At 38.3% G+C, this 24,071-nt stretch overlaps 2 protein-coding genes across 3 annotated transcripts in view; one reads left to right on the top strand and one right to left on the bottom strand.

Moving 5' to 3' along the window:
* Nucleotides 1-102: 102 nt before the first annotated feature.
* Nucleotides 103-23,603, bottom strand: Frl (Formin-like). Of its 2 annotated transcripts, none has more exons than XM_064117514.1 (9): nt 22,796-23,603; nt 8,673-8,756; nt 4,514-4,600; nt 4,066-4,145; nt 3,836-3,975; nt 3,534-3,712; nt 1,199-3,331; nt 995-1,108; nt 103-352 (listed from the first exon to the last, which is right to left on the bottom strand). In XM_064117514.1, the coding sequence occupies exons 1-9, from the start codon at nt 23,027-23,029 to the stop codon at nt 140-142; spliced, it is 3,264 nt and encodes a 1,087-aa protein (XP_063973584.1). In that variant the 5' UTR covers nt 23,030-23,603; the 3' UTR covers nt 103-139. The 2 variants fall into 2 exon arrangements, with proteins under 2 accessions (XP_063973584.1, XP_063973583.1); XM_064117513.1 differs by having other exon boundaries at nt 4,066-4,172.
* Sprt (sprite) overlaps nt 21,439-24,071 on the top strand; it is a 73,088-nt gene continuing 70,455 nt past the window's right edge. Inside the window, exon 1 of the mRNA XM_064117541.1 lies at nt 21,439-21,662. The gene's annotated coding sequence lies outside the window, so the exon portion shown is untranslated. The remainder of the gene's footprint in view (nt 21,663-24,071) is intronic.

Below are 24,071 nucleotides of genomic sequence, written 5' to 3' on the forward strand. Positions count from 1 at the left end.
CGTAAATCATGTAAAAAATATTGTACAGTATTTCTATCTTCTCCTCTCCCAATTTACCATCATTGTAAATAAGGCAAATCTGTCAGTCGGGAAAAAAATGGGTTTCTTTTTTTGATTCTTTAGAATTTTTAACCTTTTCTCAGAGCTCTAGTTCTTCGGCCGTCCTCGATAATCGATGATTATCGATCCTCCGACGTTGGGATCGACGCACAGCATCAGCTCGACGGTAGGGCTCTGATCTCAGGCCAAGGAGAATATCTTCTAGGGCACCGTTGTAGACTTCGTCCTGCTGAAGGAGTTTCTTCTCTTGCACAAGTCGAGTTTTATTTTTAAGTTCGTTTATTACTGCATCCTATGGGGGAAGGTAAATATGAGAACATTATTTAAGGCTTTCCTAGACTACCCCCTTTATCCCTAATGATGATGTCTTATAAATATGAGATATTCTATTACAAATGAGTCTAATCAATGCTAACACATAAAGAGGACTCGAAGAAGTTGAATAATTAGGAAGAAGCATTTAATTTGTTTCGTAAAAAAAGACTTACATTCTCCTAAAATATAAATAATTATATTTTCAATGTGTTTACGTTTTGAGCTCCAGTTCGTTAAGATGACGGTGTAACAATGTCTTGTTCGTGTTACAGCAAAATTTCGATGACTTTGTTTTATTTTTTAACCCCAAATAAATATGTAACAAATAAAAAATGTTGGTTCCATTTTCACTTAATTAGATAATCAATAAATAATAATTCAAAGACACTCAGAAAACATAGTTGTTCATATTCTTGAAGAAATCTGATGTAGAAAATTCATGCAACGAGGCTCTACATGTTCAAACAACTCTACGCGACCAAAGGAATAAAAAATCTGTTATCTCAATTTGACTATAATTTTGAGATCCGAAAGAGGTCATTGACAATTGGAATATATGTTGAAGGCCATAGAGATGAAGAGATAGACATGCGATCAAATAAATTATTTTGATTTTTACCTGTTGTTTTTTCTGATTGAGTTTATTTCGCTTGATTACTTCCTCGGAGGTATTTAGGGCTTCTGCTGCCGCTGCTTCTAATCTTCTCCTCTGTTCATTCTCCTGATCCGCCGCCTGAAAAAAAAATTAAAAATTGTAGAAATGAACCTGTTCTCGGTTTTATAAAATTCCGATTTGGAAGAAAAAAAACTAGAGGTATTTTACCTTAAAAGCTCTCGCAAATCTAACAAGCAACGAAAAGAAGGTATTAGCATCAGCCTGTCGTGGACTCTCTCCAAAGAATTCCACGCACTCTCGGAATGCATCACCAGCTGTTCTAGCATCTGATTTAAGTCTCCTCAGTTTCTCCTCGGAGTTATTCAGGAAATCACGTAACACCGTGTTATGTTTCTCCTTACCACGTAATTCAAATTCTTTTCTCACTTGATCCATTCCTTTCTCCAATTCATGTACATCAGTCGTAATGTTTTCTAACGAGACAGTCGCTGCTTTGTCAATGTACATCAATTCCGACTCGAAGTTGATTAATTCGGGGAATTTGAGCCTAATAGTAGCCACTATATAATGTAGCAAGCACATTCGCTTATCAGTGCTTTTAGTATCTAATAAAGTATCCAAACTCTGCAATTTAAAGCCATACGCGGGTCCTCTCTTGCTGCTGTTGAGGTAATTTCCAAATGCCAAAATAATTTCCAAAACTGCTCTCAATTTCTTCGAGCTTTTCACCGAACTTGCAGCAGATATCACAGCATGAATTTGGGGCGTAATGAGGTGTATATTATCAAAGAAATTACCGATGTAGTTCATTATTGCTAATTTTGTTGAGATTCTCTCGACTTTCCCAAGTTGCATGAGGAACTTGTCCTCTTCAGTCAGCAGATTCACGTTCTTCTTCTCGATTATGTATTCTCTGTAGGCTTTGATTTCTTGATCAGTAGGAACCATCCTCTGCAACAATTCGACATTTTCCAATGACAAGACCTTCAGATCCAGAGCATTAACAGCCGTGATGACCTTCTCCACAGGCATTTCCATTTTTCTTCTCGAGATGGCAATATTTCTGAGCCTCGTGTGCTCCAACAAGCTGACATTCTCCGGTTTTTTAAATCTCTTCGATGGAAAACTTTGGAGTCCATCCATCTCACTACTTCCATTGGCAACAATTCCCCCAATTCCAATCTTAAATCTCTCCTCAAAGTCCACAAAATCAATGTAATTGTGCAGTCTGTCATCATCCAATTCATTAAAAATTGTTCCTCGGACTTGATTTGGTTTCAATGCCACCCAATTGAGTGTTGGTAATTTGTACTTGGTCTGTACTTTACGTTTAATGGTCATTGCACCATCCGGAGCCTGCATCATGCCAGCTGGAGGCGGAGGAATTGGTGCTGGAGGTGGAATTTTGTCTCCAGGGGCTAGTGGTGCCATCGGAGGAGGTGGCGGACAGGGAGGTGGTGGTGGAGGAGGGGGTGGGGCAGGTGCAGGAGGAGGTGGTAGAGAAACTTCCTGGGGTTGTACAGGACTCGCGGCGGAGTTGCAAGTTTCCGATGTGGGAGAGGTCATTGGGGAGCCGTTGGAGATGCTCATCGTGCTGCCTTTGGTTAAGGTACCTGTCAAAGTTTCGAGCTCAATAATCTTGGACTCCAGGACACTCTGGCGTCGCGCTGAGTCCTGGCGCTGACGTTTTAGGGCGGTTAGTTCTTCCTCGACAAGACGTTTGGCCTCGAGAGTATCCGCATATTCGACTTTGATGGCACCAAGCTCGGTCTCGAGCTCAGCAAGCTTTGATAGAGACTCACGCTCCAATTCAGTCATTCTGTCATGGGCATGTCCAAGCTCATCCTCCAATTCAGCAACTTTTTCTAACGCCGCAGTTTTTGTTTCACTATCCTCCATGAGTGCAGCTACATCAAATACATTATCCAGGTAAGCGGAGATTTGAACCTGCAAATCTTCGCTCTCTGTATGCCTCAATTTTTCCAAATACTCGTCAAGCCCCAGCTTCGTGAATTCATACTGTAGATGTACCCTAAAGTTCATATCCTCGACAGAATGTACGACGATGTTAACGAACTGCATACAGGCAACCATAAATTCAATGTGAAAACTGTCGTACTGGGTAAAATATGCCATGAGTGTTTCAAATCTCTTTCGCTCTGTGCATATCTCTTTGAAATTGTCGAAGGCTGATAATATTATTTCGTGCCCGCCTTTCACAAGACAAATGGCAGCAAGTAATTCTAAGACTAGAGCTTTCGTTCTTAAACTCTTGTGAATTAAGGAAAGGGCAATGCAGTTTATTGCCTCACGATGTTGGATAACCATATTAAAACCGTACTGGAACAAATAAAAACATTTGATATTACTTCACGAAATGTGTTAAACAAATTCAGACTATTCAACGGCCATTAGGTGAAGGGCTGATTCTCACCCTTTCAACAATTGAGTTTAATTTTTTTTTCTGATTCAATCTGATTTTATTAGACCCGTGAATGAGGGAATTGAGATCTGTAGGAGGATGAGTTTTTATTTTCATTACCTTATTATTCATGATAGCTCGCATACATAAAATGCAAACATGAATATCGTCCTTCGCTTCGCCCATGTTAAGTCGTGCAACATGTCTCGATCGCCTTTTTACACCGGGACTGTCTTTTAGGTCGTGAAGGGGAGGCCTGAGGCAACCGTTGTTTATTGATGTATTTTCAACAACTCCACCTGGAAAATTAAATATATCCAAGTTATTTAAAAATTATTTCGACTGTTAATAGCATATTTTAAACCCACAGGACTACAATGAGTTGGGATTGAATGAAGGATATGAAAGCTATTAGAAATTACTTGTTTGGATTTTCTCTTCCGACTCTGTCCTTGACTCCATCAGCCTCTGTTCGTGTCTCATCATCAAGAGTCTAAAACTGAGGTAGTCAATAAGGGCATCCAGCCCCTGGTTTTCTTCGTCTAGGAATTCTCTCACCCATCTTTAAAAGTCCCGAAAGAAATCATAAATAGCGATCTAAATACTTACAGACGAGTTAGAATGTCTCATTCAAAGATGATCATAGACTTACTCTATGTGATTCGTCCTCAGCGAAATCTCCAGATCCCTCAAGACTTGCGTTGACGTTGACTCCCCAACCATTTTCCTTTTCTGGAAATACGCGAGGAAGCGATACGCCTTTTTTTAAAAAATTGAGTTAACAATCCTTCACTCTTTAAAATCATAAAAACGCAAAACTAAAGATAATGCTTCGTGTTTGTGCAAATAAAAATTGTTCGAGGAAGTTCAGTAATGAAGTTATGAACGAACACCAATTACACTGATTATCTTAAGACTATTTGCGACGATAAGCGCTGAAATCCTCAGAAAAATGAGGCTAATTGAATGCAATGTGAATTTTTTTTCGCAAAGAATTGATTTTCTAAGAATTTACCGAATCCACAGTACGAAATTTCTGAATTCGTTTTCTGTTCGTTATCCCCTCATTACTATCAACAATTAGACATTATTATACTCACTCGATGGCTTCTGGAGGCTTTGGGGTCTAGATAAGTCCGTAATTTCGCGAGGTAATGGGAGGGAGGATCTTTTGCTTGAACTCGTTCCTGAAAAAAATGGCATATCGCTAATTAAATAATAAGTGGGAAGACAGTGAGACAGATGAATAAATAATATCATAGAAAACATCCCAACTTATCACACTCTGGAACGTATATGTACATACACTAAGACAAGATATGTATGAAACAAATTTATTTGCCAATCATCAGATAATAAATTTTCTAAACAGGAAGTCATCTAGGCTATTGAACAAAGAGTTTATTGAATTATGAATAGCGCTTATTATTTTTCCGAAAATATTAGTTCCAAACAAATTATTCACAATGAAGAAACAGTTCATTTGGAAACTATCAACATATCTACCAATAACGACGGATGAATCGTCATCAATAACCATCGAATCGCTGCAATTGATCAAATTACTCGTGAATCACTTTTATCTCATGCGCGCAGTTCATGAACTAATACTCCAATCAATTCATTAAAAATTCATATGTGCAATAAGAATGAATTGAATGGAATGTGATTATTTCCTGTTGATAATTATATTCCTTCGTGAACAAACGTACAAAGGGAGAGTGACAGACTGGCATTTTCTTTCGCGTAGGATTTCCTTGAAAGGTCAGTAGAGATCGTCACAGAGTCTTTCAGTTCTTTTCATTTGCTTCCAATTATTATTTTTTTTTTTTTTCAAATAATATGACTCCATGAACATACGGAGGATTAGTCCGGCTTCCCACTCATTCGGAAGAGAAAAAAAATGTGTGGGCCGTATGCATATAATTCGTTGGGTTCTTGGAATCAGCTTATTTTGAGAAAAGGGTAGGGAAGACATAAGAAACCGTCTAGCACATCCTTCTTTTTTAATCTTCGATTCAAGGAGCCCATTCTATACATTTGGCTTCTGTGACTAACGTGAATCATCATCTATTGAATTAATACATTATGTATCGCCGTAGGTGCATTGAAATCAGTATTTTCTCATTACGTAATGATCTAGGTTCGTTAAAATTTTATAATTGATAGTTGCCGAGGCGGAGCTAAACAAGTTATCATGGAGAAGCGACATCCGGGATGTGCAAATTCATATATTCACATGGTGAAGCTTTGGACATTTTTTTTATCAACACTATTGGCACGAATCTATTATTTACGAAATAAAAATTTTGACTTAAGAGGGTTTCGCTCCCTTTCCGCCACAATTTTCCGTTTGACATTGGGAGAAAAAAAATTTTGGTCTATTCAATAAATTCTGAAGAGGTTTTGGGCCAGAAATGAGTCCCTAGGATATCCTTGAGAGCCCTAAAAATCACCTGGTCACAGTATTATTCTCCATTTTTCCAATTTTCTTTAGATTACTATTTTCCACCCCCAAAAATCCCATTTGGAACTATGTCACGGATAAAAAACTCGGTAATTATTCATAAGATTGAAGTTGCCTTGAATAATGCCCCTCAGAACAATTATTGAATTCGTGAAATGCGCTCCTGTTAATGACTGGATAATACGACGTCGAGTTTTAAAAATTACCTCAATAAAAAATTACGATCTCAACCTATCAATCATGCACTGACGTTCCGAATGCGACTTGATTAAGAATGACTTAATTTTCAATAGATGTGAAATTGAATGGTGGTTAAAGTACTTCTACCTCCAAATGTATTTCGCATTCTTTTTTCATGCCAATGAGAAATCGTACAGAGCCGATGGCAGCTGCGGAATAAAAAAAAAAGATGGAAATAAGTTCGGGGGAGGCTGCGGTTCAGCAGAATCTTCGTGAGACCCCTCCCCCTATCTCGTTGTAGTATACGAGAAATAAGTTGCTTCGAGCAGATGATGGGAAGGGATTTTACGTCTCAAGTGGAAATTAATGGAGATGCGAAATGGTCGGGGTTTCAAATAATTCAGATTCAATTCCAATGCGTTGCATTCATCAGACTGAAAATTATAATGAAAGAACTATTTTTGTTACTGATGAAAAACGAAAGGACATAAAAAATCACATGTGTGATGTTTACTGCAGAAAAAATCTTAAAGAGATTGAAAATTAATTTTTCTCTATATTTTTTATGTTCCATTCGTGGTTAATATACTATGGAAGAGTCTTTATAAAATCGTTTGATCTACAGTTAGAATGATCGAGGCCTGCCCTGAGATATAATTTAAAGATTTCATAGTGTAGGTATGGGGTTACTGTAATTGGTCAATGTTCGATTTACCCAATCAATTCAGTGACTTTCGCTTCTCGTCCTCTTTGACTTCACATGGTAGTATGAAAAGTACCGTTAAAGGCTTCATTAAAGTTACGTGACTCACTGCCAGCAACTAATAATAATTTGTTCATAATTTAACTCCTCTCTAATTATTATTTTTCATCGACATGTATATTTATCTCTTTGTTTTTCATGTATTCGAGTATCACGAAAATAAATTTTAAAATACCGATATGATTTTGCGGTGTCCGAAATTCAATCTGGGATGCAATCCATGTTTCGATCGTTATGGACCCAATGGTGAGGGGTGCATGTGCGTAACACGAGACGGATGTAATGCAAGCCGTGCTATTATACAAGAAAAATAAGTGAAAAAGAAAAAATTGGACAAGCAGTGCCAAAAAAATTCATGAATGTGGAGAGTTAATGTAAAGTTGACATGCATCTGTAATTTTGCAGGTGTTAATAAAAAAATTAGGACTGTGTTTCATTGCATATTTAACGGGATACAACGGTGAATTTAAAAAAAAACCTTCACTGGGCCTTGAGGCCCATTTCACACTTTGTCTCAGAAATCCCGACGCGTAAAATATTTACAAAATTTCCCGCCAAAAATGCAGATAAAATTTTCCAACAGTGTCAGATTAGATTGTCTGTGGGATCTGTTGGTGATATGAATGAAAACGACAACTATTGATGACCAGAGATGACGGAAATTACTTCTCACCCCTAGTAAATACACGAATCCATTGAACATTTGAAAACTTTTCTCATAAAGAATATTTTCCTCAATAACTCCGTAACTAATGGGGCAGAATGAGTCGTCATACAACACTATTCAGTGGAAATTCCCGTGGCGCACTCGTGTCATGACTGGTTCCGCCTCAACTCTTCCAATTTTTTCCCATTCATTCGATTATACCCACTGACGTTCCGAGAATTGGTGGAGTTTTGAAACAACTAAATTATGCTGGGTAATTTAGAAAAAAATTTTATAGTGCGAACTCCTCTTCGATTCGTTCTGCCCCGAGAGTCAGCGATTCAACGCACCACTTTCTCCTGTTCAATTACGTGCTGCACGTTACCTCTCTCATACGCCCCGGAACATGTATATATCCGTTATAAAGTCTTATCGATCGTATCCGAGCGTGTAAATAAATTTTTGCACTCTCTTGTATACTCGAAAAACAAAAACAAAAAAAAAATTCGACAATGGAGGGAGATGTTTTTCTTTATTAATCCCTACACGTGTTTTTGATTGATTTTTTTTAAGCTTTTGGTCGCCAGAGGGCATTGACAGGCACCCGCATCTGGCGACGAAAAACGGGGAGGGATAAAAGACAAGTACAAAGGGCAGAGGACAAAGACTGCACATACTGGCGAAAAATAATAAGAGCAGAGGAAAGGGGAGACGATTTGATGGGAGATTTCCGAGGGGGTGCAATTGACGAGACTCACCGAAAGGGTTATCGGGTGTTGGTGATTACGTCTTTCATTACTTGACCTTTTCAGGATGAAAACGGAAACTCGGGAATTATTTTCTATTATTCTTCACTATTTTCGTTCCTGTGGTGAAAATAATTGTGGGGGGCCTTAGGGGAGCTTTCGAGGAAGTTCTAGGGGGTAATCCGTGGAATTGAAGTCAGGAAAAAATTATCTCGAGGTAATTTCAAATGATGCGGGAGTGAAAGATAGGATTGATTGAGTGTAATATTGTTCCAGGAAAAAAATTAGATGAATTGAAAAAATTCACTTCAACATGTAATTAATTAATTTTGAAAGCGTCGGACCTCGAGCTCTCGCTCAAATTGTGAACAAGTCATTGCGCATTAGATTTTTGTCCTTCAAAATGGATTTTTCTGGCAGACAAACTGAATGAAAATAAACCGAGTCATGCACTCACCTGATCACAAATGATGTCCCATTTTTTCTCATTATCATACTGCTTCAGTAGCTTCGCTTTATCCGGTGGTAAATCCATCGAGGCCTGCAACAAAAAAAAACAGTTACATAAATCGTGATCACTCAACATCAGTTCTTTTTTTAAAAGAAAAACAATGGTTATGTGTGAAAATTGAATCAATGGTGAGCAGTAAAACGCGGATTGCGAAGGACAAAATAACGATAGTTATCAGTCATCCAACGGATGCGGAAGTGGTTCGATGACATCATCCACTGGTAAATCCTTTGGTGAAATTAGCTGTGTACATAATTACACGAGGATTGCAACAACCAACTCGTCTGGTCTGAAGATTGAATGATGGCTTGACTAGGCTGACATTTTGATGGCATATTGGGGAGTGCCTTGGAATTATGTTGTAATCTTCTTCAGAAGTTTGGGGAAATTCTTAGTCTGATGAACATGTTTGAACAATGATTGGTTGGGAAACCGGAAATATTGATTGTTCAGGATTCTGTCCCCGGAAAAATTACACCAGAAGATTCGAATTTTTTTAACAGGAATTTTTCATTACAAAATAACGAAGTAATCTCTTTCAAATGAAGTATTAATCGATGTTAATTAATTTTTTGGCATTGACATCTGGATAATGACCGTTGTGTCTAACTAATCGATTTTGTTCAAATCAGAAAATCATTTATTCTCATGAAAAACCTATTTATTTAATTCGGACACCAGCTGAAAATGATATCAATATAAACTAGTGTAATGATTATAAAGTGGTTCCGATGTAGGTCATAATTTATAACTATTAGGATTTCGACAGATAAATAACTCTATTCATTAAAAACCAGAAAGTCTCGAAATAAAATCTGTATTCCTCGCACATAAAAGGTCTGACTGACTGCTACGGTTGCAATTTCCTCATGACCATTAGAGTTGGCGAACAATAGAAGTGGAAAAAGATGAAAATCGAATCTTAATTGATGACATAAGTTTTTCAGGTCGACTGGTTGACTTCAAAGTAGTTAGTCTGAACGATAATTGCACTCGCACTTAAGGAGACCCAAGACGAGGAGAAGACAATGGAGTAGAGAGTGATAATTGAATATTTCTACCATCAGGAACTTATTCTGTCCCCCCACTTCATCGATAACGCTCTTCGAAAAAATGAAAGAACACCCTGACAGTGATAGAAGACCTCTTCTCTCATTTGCTTTATTTCTCATGCAAAAAACCGCTATCAATCAACGACAGGTATTTCTGAAATAATTCATCACCTCTCATCGTCAACATTTGTTGCACATTTGAATTATCGAAGGGCGTGTAACATAGGGAGTGTCATCCAATGATTTATAATGCCATCGTAGAGTCCAAAAGGCTCATACCCTCGGAGAAATTTGCCGGAAGCCTGAAGATAAAAATTCTGATGTCACGCCAGGAAGATAACCGATGCGGAAATGCTGCGGTCTATGATTCTCCACCATTTGCATGTTTATCAAATTTTGTTTTCACGTCTAGAGGTTTCTGTCTGTCCCTTCTCCAAGATTCCTCAGGCATCTCTAACCAAAATCCTCCTGGGATCTGTGTACGTGTTCTTGCATTAATGCAGTTGGTAGCTTTCCAAAGAACTACTAACAAATACTATAAATATGAGCAAGTGAATTTTTATTGCACACATTCAACAAATAAAATAGGGTTTCTAATGAACCGTGCCCTGACGATTAGCACACCGACCTTGAAACATTTTAATAAATCCGATCATTAGTTATAAATGGATCTTTCTATCAGTAAATAAAAACAACAATTTTTACTGTGCCCTCTATTTTTAATTTGATTAGAAAAATATCCTGGTGGTGTCTTTAAAGTACTTCGCCTCCATCTGAAGGCACATGTCAATTTTCATGGTCTTAAAGTATCAAAAGACAACGTAAATTCCAGAAAAAAGTGTCTGTCAGCGTAATATCAGGCTTTGTAACTTCGTGTCAAGTTGCATATTTTTTCCTCCACCATTTTTTCCCCGTTTAGGAGGGATATGAAGGGAGAAAATTAGCTTCCGTTGGCGAAGAAGTGGATAACATCGATATTCCGAGTTAAAAGGAACCTTTTAGCAGAGGCCTCGACGTTTATCGACTCACGTTTTTTTTTTTCGTTTAATACTGTTGACAACCGAAGGACACTTTTGTGTTTGTTTGACGAAGGCTAAGTGCTTCTTCAAATTTCATATAAACGGGTGATGACATCGAATATTCTACCAAACTTCATTAATCTCCTCTTTATTTTTTTCCCTGCGGTTTAGTTTCCAGTTTCCGACTGGAAGCAGTGTCATTCTGAACTTTCCATTCTCTCATTTTGTTTGGAAGTTATGTAGAATAGACTGAAACGTAACAGCAGGACATTTGGCGACGAAGTCTCCATGTGAGGATCTCCCTAGTCAGAAACACCGCAAGGAGGTGGTGGTGGCCCCCAAGAGGGCAAAGGAAGCAGGAAAGGGATCTAGTGGATCTTCGTGTGTACCGAGTCTCCAGGGACTTTCTGCTGTGCTTTGTATGTATGTGTGAGTAAAATTTTCACCGCACCCACCATCGCCAGTTGGACAAAGAATATACCTGGGATATTTATTGAAACGGTACGGGGGCTACGCCAGACAGTTATAACCATGTGTTTGTCCCCACCCTGACGATGACCATCAACAACACTAGAGGGTCAATGAAATATTTGGCCCCTTTGAGTGATTCTCGGGAATTCCATTAGGGTGTCAATTCAAAATGCTGATTATTTATCACTGATCTTTTCATTATCGAATTTGGGTCTAAAAAAATATCCTCATTACCGAGTGACAAATATTATTGTTTATCAACGTCTGTTAAACGTTCTTTCTGTGAGGAATTCGCAATGAAAAATGGAACGTTTCTTCACTATTTGAGTGAGTAAATTAATCTTGGAAACAATTTCTCCTCGTTCCATTTGTAGAATGGAAAACACCGTTTCATTTCCTATCCAAACTCAGTAGAATGTTTACGGCAATTGAATAACAAATATTTTCTAATGACTTGAAGACACGAACAAGGTTAATTCAATAGAAGTTGCCTATGAACATGTTCAATGAAAACAGGAAATAAATAAAATTGAATATCTCCAAATTACCATATAAACGGAACTGATTATATTTCCGAAACAAGAATATAACCATGTGTGACGTTACATTAGAATAGACTTCCGTCCACTGCGGAAACGCGTGCCCAGAGGATGATTGCAAGTGCCTGGAGTATAAAATAACTTCGGCGCCACTGACGTGGTTGATTCATCGTAGCATCACCACTGGATATATTTAAATCAGCTAAAATTGAATGGGAATGAAGAAGTTTCCAATTTCTTTAATTCCAGGGAATCGTTCACTTTCTCAGAAGTTCATTGCTGAAAATTCATTGACAAAAGTTTCTGTGGAAGTTGAAGTTTACTAAACTTTCATAATTTCCTTTGTCATTAAATTTGTAATTACAACGCATTCCCTTGAATTGCGTTCATCATAGCATTTAATAAGCTTAATGCATGGTCCGGTAAAATCCACATTCACATCTGCATAAACACTTCCGTGTTTATCCAGGAAATAATTACTAGTGCTATATGTGTGACTCTTCTAATAAAACAAGGAAATGAAAATAAAAATACCTAGGGTTATGAAAAATTATATGTGGCGATAGGGTGTCTCATCCTGAACAATTACCGAGAAAGTGTTTTCTTGGCGCCAACAATGAATGTTTCACATGGTGCTCATGTTCGTGACTGTGGTGAAGAGATGGGCAATTTAATTTGACCTCTCATTGACCCGAAAAAATGATCTCCAGTGACGAATACTCGGTCACAAGCATTGAAATATTTTTCTCAAGTCAATATATGGTTAAACTTATCTTGAATTGTCACTCTCAAGGACTTTCTACATCACGTGATCTAATTATTCGGGTTAAGTCGTAGTTAATCGAAAACTGTCAAAATGGATAATTTCTGCCTGACTTACGATCAATTCGTCATCGTCTATTGATGGCCCGACAAGCTCCTCGTGATTTCTCGAGGCCATTGTGAGTTTCTGATCACCTCTCGTAGCTCAGTCATGCGTCTGAGTTTTTTCAATGTAAACCACCGAGACAATTATTCCGCAGATGGTGGAGTCATCGAGTGATTCGTGTCGTATATCGCGTATCACGTTCACAATCGTCTTTCACATCACCGTATCCCATCAGAAAGAATCCAATCTTTATTCATCGTATCGGCTGTCAACGATTATCATATATTGTTGGATCAACTCATCGAGTTGGTCATATCTATCGTTATCAGGAACACCAGCAATAGCACATCAAGTGGACGTTGCAAATAATTTATATCTTATTAAATCTCTATGGCTCAGAGCCTAATTTCTGGTGATTTTTGGATTCTACCCTACCACATGATCTCTCCTGTTCGTTCCTTCAATCGTCATCCTAAGAATTAATGAATACAGCACCGTTTTGCAGACTCGGAACGAGCCATAACATACGAGTAAATTTATTTGCGAATCTCCGTAAATTTTACTGAAGACAATTTAATATTCCAATACATTAAACTCGATCAATGAGTCGAAGGAGTCTAACGTAGTCTGTTCATGACGTTCATTGAACCCCAGTCACCAACTAACAGTCATATATTCCATGCACACACATTTGTCGCAACTCTTCTGATTGCACATGAGTGTTTGAGTTAACTCATGCACGAGCAATAATAAAGTTTCATTGCTCATCGTAGAGTCAAAGTAACGCGCGATTTATCACTCATACGTCGAGCCATCGGCATGTCAAATAGTAACATATTATGTTGTAAATAAACCGAGAATTATCATGTGTTTGGTTACTACCTAGCAGTGTGAAAGATAAAAGGGAAAAAATCGTAGACAATAATGTCATTACCACCCGATGTGGCGCAGAAATGACCATCATCCTCGAATAGTGTCGATCATTCATTGCTCGTCTTACTCTGGGTACGATAGGAAGTACTATGGAGGCTAAAATTAAATAATAGCGTCATGCGTATGAGATATGACATCATCACGAGCATTTGAAGAATGCCAACTGCTGGGATAAATTTATGATCTCGGTGTACGCAGTATCTGCAAATTGAGTACATTCGTACCCCTTGGGTGACTGCTTTTGTAATTGACTATGAACGCGATATGACCCTTTTGCAGGGAGAAAAAAGACCTCAGGTTTTTCAGAGGAAGTGTCTAGTGGATTTATATTGTAATTCTTCCTCGTCTTAAATAAGACAATATTTGAATTTTATTATAGTTATCTTTTTGAACTTATTTTAAAAACTCGAGAGCCCCTACAGATGAAAAGTTGTTAAATTAAATTAAAATATTCCACACCTATTTTTTTTATAGTAGTTCTTAGTAGAAAGGGTAGTTTTTGACGGGCTAAATTTTTTGCAATACTTTTAAAAATACCTGGCCTTATAGTTATCCACAAGTAAATCTGCTTCTTAGTTTAACGATTGCCGTCCCATGGGATACATTTTTCAGTAAGACAGGCTTTATCTTTATCGCACCTCGTAAATTTCTGCTATTGTTTTTCGTGCTGCGCTTATATGAATATAATATTGCGTATGTGTGAGGCGCAGAGCGCTTGCTAAAAGGTCTAAAATTATGTGTATTTGTAAATTTAACATGGCTCGTGCGTATACTAAGAAAGGAACGTGTATTTTGGATACAAACGAGAGGATATTGCGTGCACAGGTGAATAATGAAACCATTGTGAGATTGTTCACCTTTTGATAATAAGGGGCTGCTGTTTACGATCCTTAAGATAAGGGCAGGATGCGAATTTTGGCATAAAACATCAGAGCCAAAATGAAATGGTTCAATAATTATCAAAAAATTGTTTCTTCTCTCGAAATTCTAATTTTTTTCTCAGGTTTTTTGCAATTTTATATTATTCACTGAAGATAACGTTTAAATAGCCGATTTTTCACTTGAGTCGAATCTATTAATCTGTTCTCTATTGATTCTGTATCGACGAATCCATCAAAGTGTCATTCCTATGATTATCAAAGACTTTCTGATCGAGTACCACCACTTGAGTCACGACGATCTAATTCAGCTGATAAAATACTGGGCGTGGATGTATCCTCCCCTTAAAACTGTAATCTGTTATCTCAATGAACGAGCATTGGATAAAAGAGAGGAGTCTTTATCGAAATACGAACTCTCTCCAGTCACGTTTTTCAGATATAATCCAAACTACAAACGCGACTCCAGGGGTCGAGATGTACTCTTCCTGATTAAGATATTTGAGATGAAAGAAGCTGTTAGTATTTTTTAATTTCCACAAACCCAATAGTGCATCCACATGGGGTTGAAAATAAAATTACTTAAAAAAATCCCACTCCCCAATAATTGAAAAATCAATGAAAATTTGAGAAATACTCAAGATAAAAATGGTGAGAATGACCTCTGGAGGAGAGTTTAAAAAATTTCCCTTCCACTTCTATAGAAATTTTTGTATCGATGTGCTGTGACATCTGAAAAGTGATTGTTTGGACAAAAATGTCGATGGGAATGAAAACAATGTGATGATTTTCATTGTTCGTTGAATAGGAGAGGTGAGATCGCGCCGGGACTTATCCTCCGCCTATTGAATTTGCGTATCAACCTCAGTCGATCGCACGCTCCAGGGTTTCTATCTCGAAAGACTGTTCGCTCTACCTCAGAGACCCCAGAAGCGTTCACGCGCTCAAATGCCTTCTTCAGTAATGTAATCTGACCTTCGACCTTGTAACTAGAAGTTCATTGATCCGTTCAAGGCATATAACGTAGTTAATGCCAATATTATCTGCCAGAGAATGAGAATTTCCTCAGAATTGCATTTAAGCCGGCATAAAATTATTTTTCATACCCTATACTTGATTGGACGAATGGAGCTTTGCAATTAAAGTGTCTAAAGAGTCATAGTACCTCCGACCAACACAATTTCCAAAATTACTGAAGGAAAAAATTTATTCTCGACCCATTTGTCTTCAGACTCCTATCACTGAAGCGACGCGCGAAAAATTCAAATAATGAAGTACGCAACAATACCCTCACTCACACAACCCTAAAAGCTCTATCAAGCATGACTCATCATTCTCGAAAAAAATATAAAAACATTCCAAGGATAGTGGATGGATTAAACTTCCCAAAGGGCAACATTTTTCCACATATTTTCTTTCCTCCCCCATCATTATTCTTTCTAGTGCATATTCCAAGTGAAGAGGTACTTCAACATGTCCCTTGTTCTTTCTTCGTCATGGGGATCAGTGAACCTGAAGCTGCATTGGGGGAGGTTATGGCCCCCCCTAAACCCACACTGAGTGTCTAACATACACACATTTGTGTCATAGTTTACCCACACTGTCTCTCTGTCTATAGTAGAATGATTCTCGTCTGTGATCGAGGGGTGAAAGAAGGGTGACTACTACATAGAAGAACGGAGCCAGACAACGGGGAACCTGCTGCTCCAGCCAATAAGAGGAGAAGAATTGTACTGCGGTTATTTTACAGAGTCTTTTTATCTTCCATTAAGAATCAAAATGAATTATGGGATTTGACAATGGTACAATACAAATTATTACCGATTACTGACTATTACGGTGTTCAGTAATAGGGAGATAAATACGGTACGTCATTTAATGGTTAATAATTTAATTTCTTTCCTATTTTATTGGTTTTTGAGTTAATGGACTGATAACTCACGAAAAATTGATTTATTCCACAATTCAAAGCTGACGATTCCAGTGAAATCAGAGGAAAACAATGTGACTCATTATGTGGTTGATGTGAACCAGTTCTGTTTCATTACACCCGATAAAGCGTTCCTATCACTCATCTATATAAAAAATAACCCCTAAAACACGTTATAGTGCCTCCCACGTATGAACTCATGTACCTTTATTCGAAAAACCTCACAGGCTCGCCCTCAGTCGCGTCACGCTTGAATAAATCCAGTTGCCCGACGAATAGGGAGACTATAGAGCACAAGATGGGGATGAAGAGGGGCCGGAGAGGGAGGAAAGGATGGAAGGGAAAGCGGAAACAAGAGGGCTGTGAACAACGGACATCGGCGTTGTAAAAGTGGAATTAAAAAAAAAAAATTCACGAGAAAATTCACTCTCCAGTTCATTTACTATTGCATATTTTGTATTCAAGTTCTTTCGTGCAATTTTAGTACAAGCCTTCTGAACTTGAAAGTGTGATTTGAATAAATTTCCATAACTCCCCACCGAATTCTATTGCGCATCCAAATTTGATAAGCAGTGCACTAAATATGTTCTGCTATTAGAAATGTAAAATGATTATAAGTGTGAAATACGTCAAATACTTTGCAAATTTATGATGTCCTAATCTTTTCTGGCTCAACGCATAAATTTGATGCAAAACTGATCGATTAGCTCATCCAGTCGTCAGATTTATCGATTGGCATGAGTAATATTAGAAAATTGAGAGTTGACTTGGTGGCTTCTGCAAGACAATTTAACCATGGATCATCATATTACATGTTAATGTACCATCTTTTCCATTAACCTCCTGGTCATCTCTGAAAAGGATGTTTCATATCCTACCACCAAACAAGAGAACTTGGCAAAGATTTACGACGCGTCACCCATTGGAGTAATTGGCGTTTTAACAACAGTCACACCTACACCACCGGCCCTCGAACTTGGCACTGGAGTTCAAAGCCCCAACCTGACAAAACCCAGTATTGAACAATGAGCTAACTTCCCCAGCTTACCTAACATAAAACAGTCAGCAGAATAAAATGAAAAAGAGTATGAAAGACAAGCTGAACAAAAGCCTCGACGATCTTTTTCCTGTGATTGAAACGATGCTCAATTTGCTAATTAATTCCACTGCTCATTACCCTCACATCTGATATTCCCTTTTACCAGAGAATAACAAGAGAGGGAATAATTTTATTATGACAATAATACAATTAACGAAAGCCCAAGATTAGGTGAGAGAAAATAATCTCACGATTTCTAAAGCCACAGATAATTAAATATCCCAAGTAATAACCACCAATAATCTGCAATCGAATTTGAAAGAGAAATTTCCGTAACTGTCAAATGAATAATAATTAGGGAAAACGTTGGAAAGTATATTTAACGATTAGACTATCCACATCTTCATTAACTGACGATAATTTTGCTAAAATTCAGCTTTATAGCACGAAAATTATGATAAACAAATTGTTCATTATAATCCAAGTCCTGATAACTTCCCCATTGATTCGGCTCATACAACACTCAATTCAACGAAATTATTATCGCTTATTACACCTATAAGCACGTAATAAGATTGTGAAAAATGGAGTGAAGAGTACTCAGCGTAAATACAGAACGAATTTCGAATCCTGCCACTATGAATCAAATTTCTCTTTCACCAGAGGTTGTTGCTCACCCTTGGCAGTCACGTCTATTTTATTAATAGCCGGTACTCACGGGTAAAGCCCCCCTCAATATAGCTTGTCTACACGTGCAGTCACTGAATTTAGACTCAATGTTTATGGTAACACCGAGATACTCAACCTCTTACACATTTTATAAATCGAATTGCACCGGATCTAATGGCCAGACATTGTCGACAATTGTAAGAGCACGCAATTTTTCAAAATTTCTTTTATTCGAAGATTCTCGAGGGAAGGTAATACTTGAATAGTATCAAGATTGTGTATTTTACATGAAAAAGTTGTGACTGTGAATGGTACATTGAGAATGTCCCTCATTTGGTGTGACTAGGGAATTCGTTTCAGATTGGTTCTGGTGGATTGAAGATAGGATGGAGAACAGCTGTGGAGAACCGCTGGTACTGACTTCGGTGAGATAAATATAGAAATGGTAAACGGAATCCTCTTTAAGAGCTTTTGGTGCATTATGGCCACATGAATTTTTATGGTATTGTTGTCTCCATTTCTAGCCAGTATTTAATTCTAACTTCGATGAAGTCGAGCCCATATGAGGTACGGAATAATTTTCCCTTCGAATAAAAATATTATAATCGATGAACTTGATATTTTGGATTTGTTCTGCGATATCGATTCCCTCTGATTCCAAAAACCCTTCGTTTTACCCTTCGGAAAACTCGATCCACTTGGTTCTCTTTAAACTGTTCCTCGTATTAAAGATAAATATTGATTTGATTTGATTTCTCGACAGTACAACTGATTACAAAATATTCCTCAACAAGGCACGCTCGATGACACGCTGATTCGATGATTTATACTCTGTCTAACTTCCCTGTCATCCTAACTTCGAAAATCCATCAATTACAATAATCCTCGAGTTAGTAACCAATGGTTTTTCCATGTGAAAACATCTCGTCGAGAAATGCGTGCATCTAATGGAAAATTATCGAATGCCACATTAAATTATGACCACTCCCGATCGTACGAATTACTTAATCCAGTCTCGTTCAGTAACAGCGGGACACTCCTCCAGTGTTTCTCAACTGGTACCACCAAAGAAATCTCCTTTCCTCCTCATTCTTTCAAGAAATTTATATTTTTTTTAAATATCCAAATGCGGTCAAAGATCCGAGGATGTTTTTTCTCTTACTTCTGTTATTTTATTATTCAGACGTGAGTGTTTCTTTATGGTCCTTTCGGCTTTCCGAAGGCGACCATATAACCGTTCGCCTGTTGGCCGCTTCTTGTAGAAGGCCCATTGTGGTCTGACAGCCAACACGCATGCACATAGACATGCTTAAGAACTAGTGAGGGGCGTGGGCGAGGTTTGATTCATTTGTGGGTGAATTTCGTGTCCCCAATGAAGCCGCCAATTTTCTATCCCTCTTTCCTTACTTTCCATCTCACCATTCATGGATTATATCAATAAACTACCGAGAAAAGATATTGAAAATTCCAAAAATCGCCTGATTCGCTTCCGTACTGCCCCATTGTTGGAAAAAAGGAGAATCCAATCTCTTAGAAATGTTTATGGGTGGCCATGGCAACGACTGTACTTTTTCATTTATGGTGACGTTGTACGAATAAAACCGTTAAAGAATAATCATTTAATTTGATGATTTGAGTCTCTTTTCCTTTCGTTGACAACCATCATCTCCTAAAGTATATAATTAGGTCTTGTTTTCATGGTGAAATACTTTTAATTGCTCTCAGGGTCAGGCTCGTCAACCATAGCAATTGTTGTGTACACGTACAATGCCTTCATCACTATCTTGCCCCATTTGATTTTCCGTATCACCTCATGGAATCTAAGATATTGAACATGTGGCACAAAAGCTAATTGCAATTTACAGGGTGGTTTGGCTTGTGGTTGATGGGTTTTATGCCTCTTTCCTCTTTCTTTTAGTCTTCACACGACCACCTGCAATTCATTTCTGCGTGTTTTTCACGTGTCAGGACGAAGATTTACTTCCTCGTGAGTTCCATTTTATTTTCCTGTGCGTTCAATTGTTGTGCATGTTTATTCAAATTTATTGAGCCAAGTCTGTCAAATGCAGCCATGAATTCACAAGATGCCAAAAACCGCAGACACTGTGTGCTTGCCAATGAATCTCGTTAAAGTCTCTGTGGTTGATAGGAGGATGTTGCCATCATTGTTTTTAGGATAAAATGCTGATGAGTTATTTGTTGATTTTCCCTACGTAGAATATAATGAAAGTAACGTGACGGTTTAATATGCCAGGAAATTAAAATTCCTTCTTGATGACTTGAAGAACTATGATATACATTCGAACGTTGCTTCACAAATCGAAGCAGCGAGAAAGTAATAAAATTCAACGTAAACGTAAAAAGATAAGAGCTTCTGGTTAAAATGATCGGGGGCACTTATCAAACTAGTTCACGGCCTTTGCTATGAAACGAATAATTGTTCTCCAAGCGAATTTCGATCCAATGGTTTTACCCAACTAGTCATCAATTTTTCACAGACAAAAATGAAACGGAAAAGAGACTTAATGACCTGAAACATTGCCCTTGGAACATCGAAAAAACACGGCTACTAAACCGTATCAAGGTGTTTTATCTTTATGTTCTGGCCTTGACATTCTGACAGGTGATTTCTATGATTTGGAGGCAATCATCCAGCCCTACCGATGCATCAAATACCTGACGTCTAACTCTTACCCAGAAATAAACTAAAATGTATAGGCAAAAATGGGTGGCAATGCAAAACACGTCAACTCGTTTCTGGGTGAAACTGGATCCTGAGGCGCCTTTTAACAGGCTTCATGCAAAAATGAAAAAGAAAGAGTCGATGAGAATGAGAAAAGATAGTTTACGATCGACAGTGCGTGCGAAGCATTACGTCTATCTCCACGCGACGTTGAGCTCTTTAAAACAAGTTGATTTTTTTTGGAATCTCATAAAAATTCCTCCCCATTCAAATTTTATTAATTCTTGTTTTCCTCGTGATGTAAAAAGGCTCCATTGATCGAAATGCCTTGAAGAATTGGAAGGAAATGTCCAGGAAAAAAATTGATGACTCATTTTTTTTAGAATAAATCATCCAGATAAAGCGATAATTCATCAAAATTTACAGCCTCCTCTCGTCTACAAAGACTCTCCACATAAAACCCATAACTTTCGCACGCCCTCGGTACAGTAGTACCCAGCCATGACTCACCTATTGAATAAACAAAATTACGTAACATCTCAAGTGATGATAAAAAAAAAATACGTATCTCTGAGTGGATGAGCTGTACTTTCGAGACAAGATTCTTTAGAAGCAAAAGATCATGCATACAGAGTTCAGAGACCAGTCATAGCAACAAGAAGTGAGAGAAGCAGAGAAGGTGGATCATGGGCTCTCTTCATCTTGAAAACGGGCCCTCGTAGCCTGCAGTCACACGAGCCGGAGAGCGTTGATACGGATCAGGCCTCCGAGTCACATTACACCCAGTGATTCTCGGCCAACAGTGGATTATAAACACTCTGGTTTACCCATCGGTGATGTAAAACGAAATCTGAGGTAATTTTTTTTTTTCAAATTGGCGAAAAATAAAGAGAAAGAGATAGAGCCAGGAGATAAGGCACTGGGAAAGCGACGGTAATGTTTATTTCCAATTATGGTTAACCAAGCTTTTGAGGAGAAAACTTATTACGAGTTTTATTCTGTTTCGAGGATTGAATTGCCAATTATTCTCATTCGGAGATTGAAGGGGAGTGGAGTATTAGAAAATTCAAAATTGCCCCTCATTTACCATTGTCAGCACCAAAAAACACGAATTAGATTAAATAAAACTGGAATAACTATCATAACATCCCAGAGAACTGACCCCCTCATTAGGTAATTAAATATTTCTAGACCATTTTAACACAGAATTTATGCCGTCAATCAAGATATTTTTTACTCAATTTACCCACTGCAAAGTTCGTGAAACAATGCAACCTTTAATTTATGCCTAACACTCACGTTTTCATTCCGTAATGAAGAGATAAAGTGAATGAGTCATTTCTACCTAAAGCTCATTTTTCATAAATATCCCAGCATTTAGGAAAGATAGCAGTCGCTCTTAAAAGATTTTTCATGATAGCTTTCTTCATTCCACCAGAAAATCCTTATGGAATTTCCACTATCTCCCTCAGGAATTTCTCAAAAACTGATATCGAAAAAATTAAAATTGACGCCATTGATGCAATTGCTGTCATAGAATATTTTCGAGGGAAACGACCTAAATTAAATTCAAAGGAGACAATTAATTTTCCCTAATCTAAACCAACAATCTCATTATGTCCACCAGGACTTATTGGCTACTCTTGGTCTTATTTCTGACAGGATAAAATTGCCACCATAGACAGCCCCCCTTCAAAATCACAGTCTCGTCGTGTGGATAGAAAAATAAAAAAATATCTCAGTGAAACCTGTCCATGTTCCCCAGTTTTTATGATGACCCACCCACGCCCAATAATTCTGAAATGCCTTCAACGAATTTCCAGTTTGACATCACGTCCCATTGAAATCCATTCTTTCCCTCGATCCGAGCCTCTCGACTCAAAATAAACACTCATATGAATAATCCATCGTCATCCTGACATGCTTCCATAGATTTCAGCTGAATGTATCTATCAACATAATCAAGTACTGAATCATGAAATACTCACGAGTACTTTGGTGAAACGTCTCTCAAGCTCCATAGTATCAGGCATGGGTTGTCTTGGTGGTGCTCTGACACTACCACTTCTCGTGTGTGGTCCACCGAGACTCCCCAGTGTACCCTGACAGTGTTGATGCTGTTGGAAACTCGGTGTCTTTATTCCCAGACTATCCCGCATTCCAATACCGACGCCGCTGCCACCGGCGGCTGTTTCAGAACAGCGGCTCTGCACTATTCCCATCTTTACTCAACTATTAATTTGCCAATTGTATTGCAAATTCGTCACAACTGACCGATTAATTTGTAACACCAATTATTAAATCAACTGTTGCAGCTTCAATCACTCACACACACACTCAACTCGTTGGATTTTGCTCTCTTTACTTTTATTTTCCTCTCCTTCACTTCTTCGGATGAATAGAAACATTAGGTGGTGGAAAAATTTGGAGGTACGAACCCCACATTCACTTTGTTTACTCAGAATTCATATAAATGCACTGGGAATTACCGAGATGAGTGAGATTTTCAGGGATGATTCACTCATTTTTGCTTCTCAGTCGTTAAGTTTCGATGATTTTTCAGCGAATGTGGTGCAACAGGTCCGGTGACGTCCATCGCGGTTTATTAGACGTGAAAATTATGACTGATTTTATGAATTACGAGGACGTGGGGGACAACGTGCGCGATGAGGGAAATTGTCGGGGTGGTGGGAAAGGACTGAGAGGGGGGTTATGTGGAATCACAACACTGGGAAATATCTAACGAAAGTGAGTACGATATGAACTGGCCGATGAATCCGCGGCGTCTGAGATCATCGTGCACTCGAGGCGGTGTTATCGCCTGTTGCGCAGGCGCAGAGATTGCCGACTGACTTTTTTTTCCCTTGGATCTTGTTGAAACATTTGGACAAAGACCTGCCATCTTCTGGGGACAGTGAGCAGCATCTGCTTTATCGACAGTGGGCGGGGCTAATGGGAATTTCGGGTTATGTTCATGAGAGCGACCAGCGCTGCCGTCAGCGCCAACAGTAGCAACTAAATTACGACGCCAGGGGGGTGAGGGACTCCTGACAACGACAATGCAACGCCATTACAGTTTGGCCTTTGCTCGTTAGTACATCTAGTCGCGTCCTTGTCTCTAGTATTTTCGACTTATTGGCTCCAAAACGTAAATATTTTTGTGTGAAACGGTGTTTCGGTGAGAGTGGGGAATAATATCGATAACCAAAACGACGATAATCAATAATGAGGAAATCACCGTTCAGTACACCTCGGGGAAATGGT

The sequence above is a fragment of the Diachasmimorpha longicaudata genome, chromosome 3 (assembly GCF_034640455.1).
Source record: "Diachasmimorpha longicaudata isolate KC_UGA_2023 chromosome 3, iyDiaLong2, whole genome shotgun sequence".
NCBI classification, from domain to species: domain Eukaryota; kingdom Metazoa; phylum Arthropoda; class Insecta; order Hymenoptera; family Braconidae; genus Diachasmimorpha; species Diachasmimorpha longicaudata.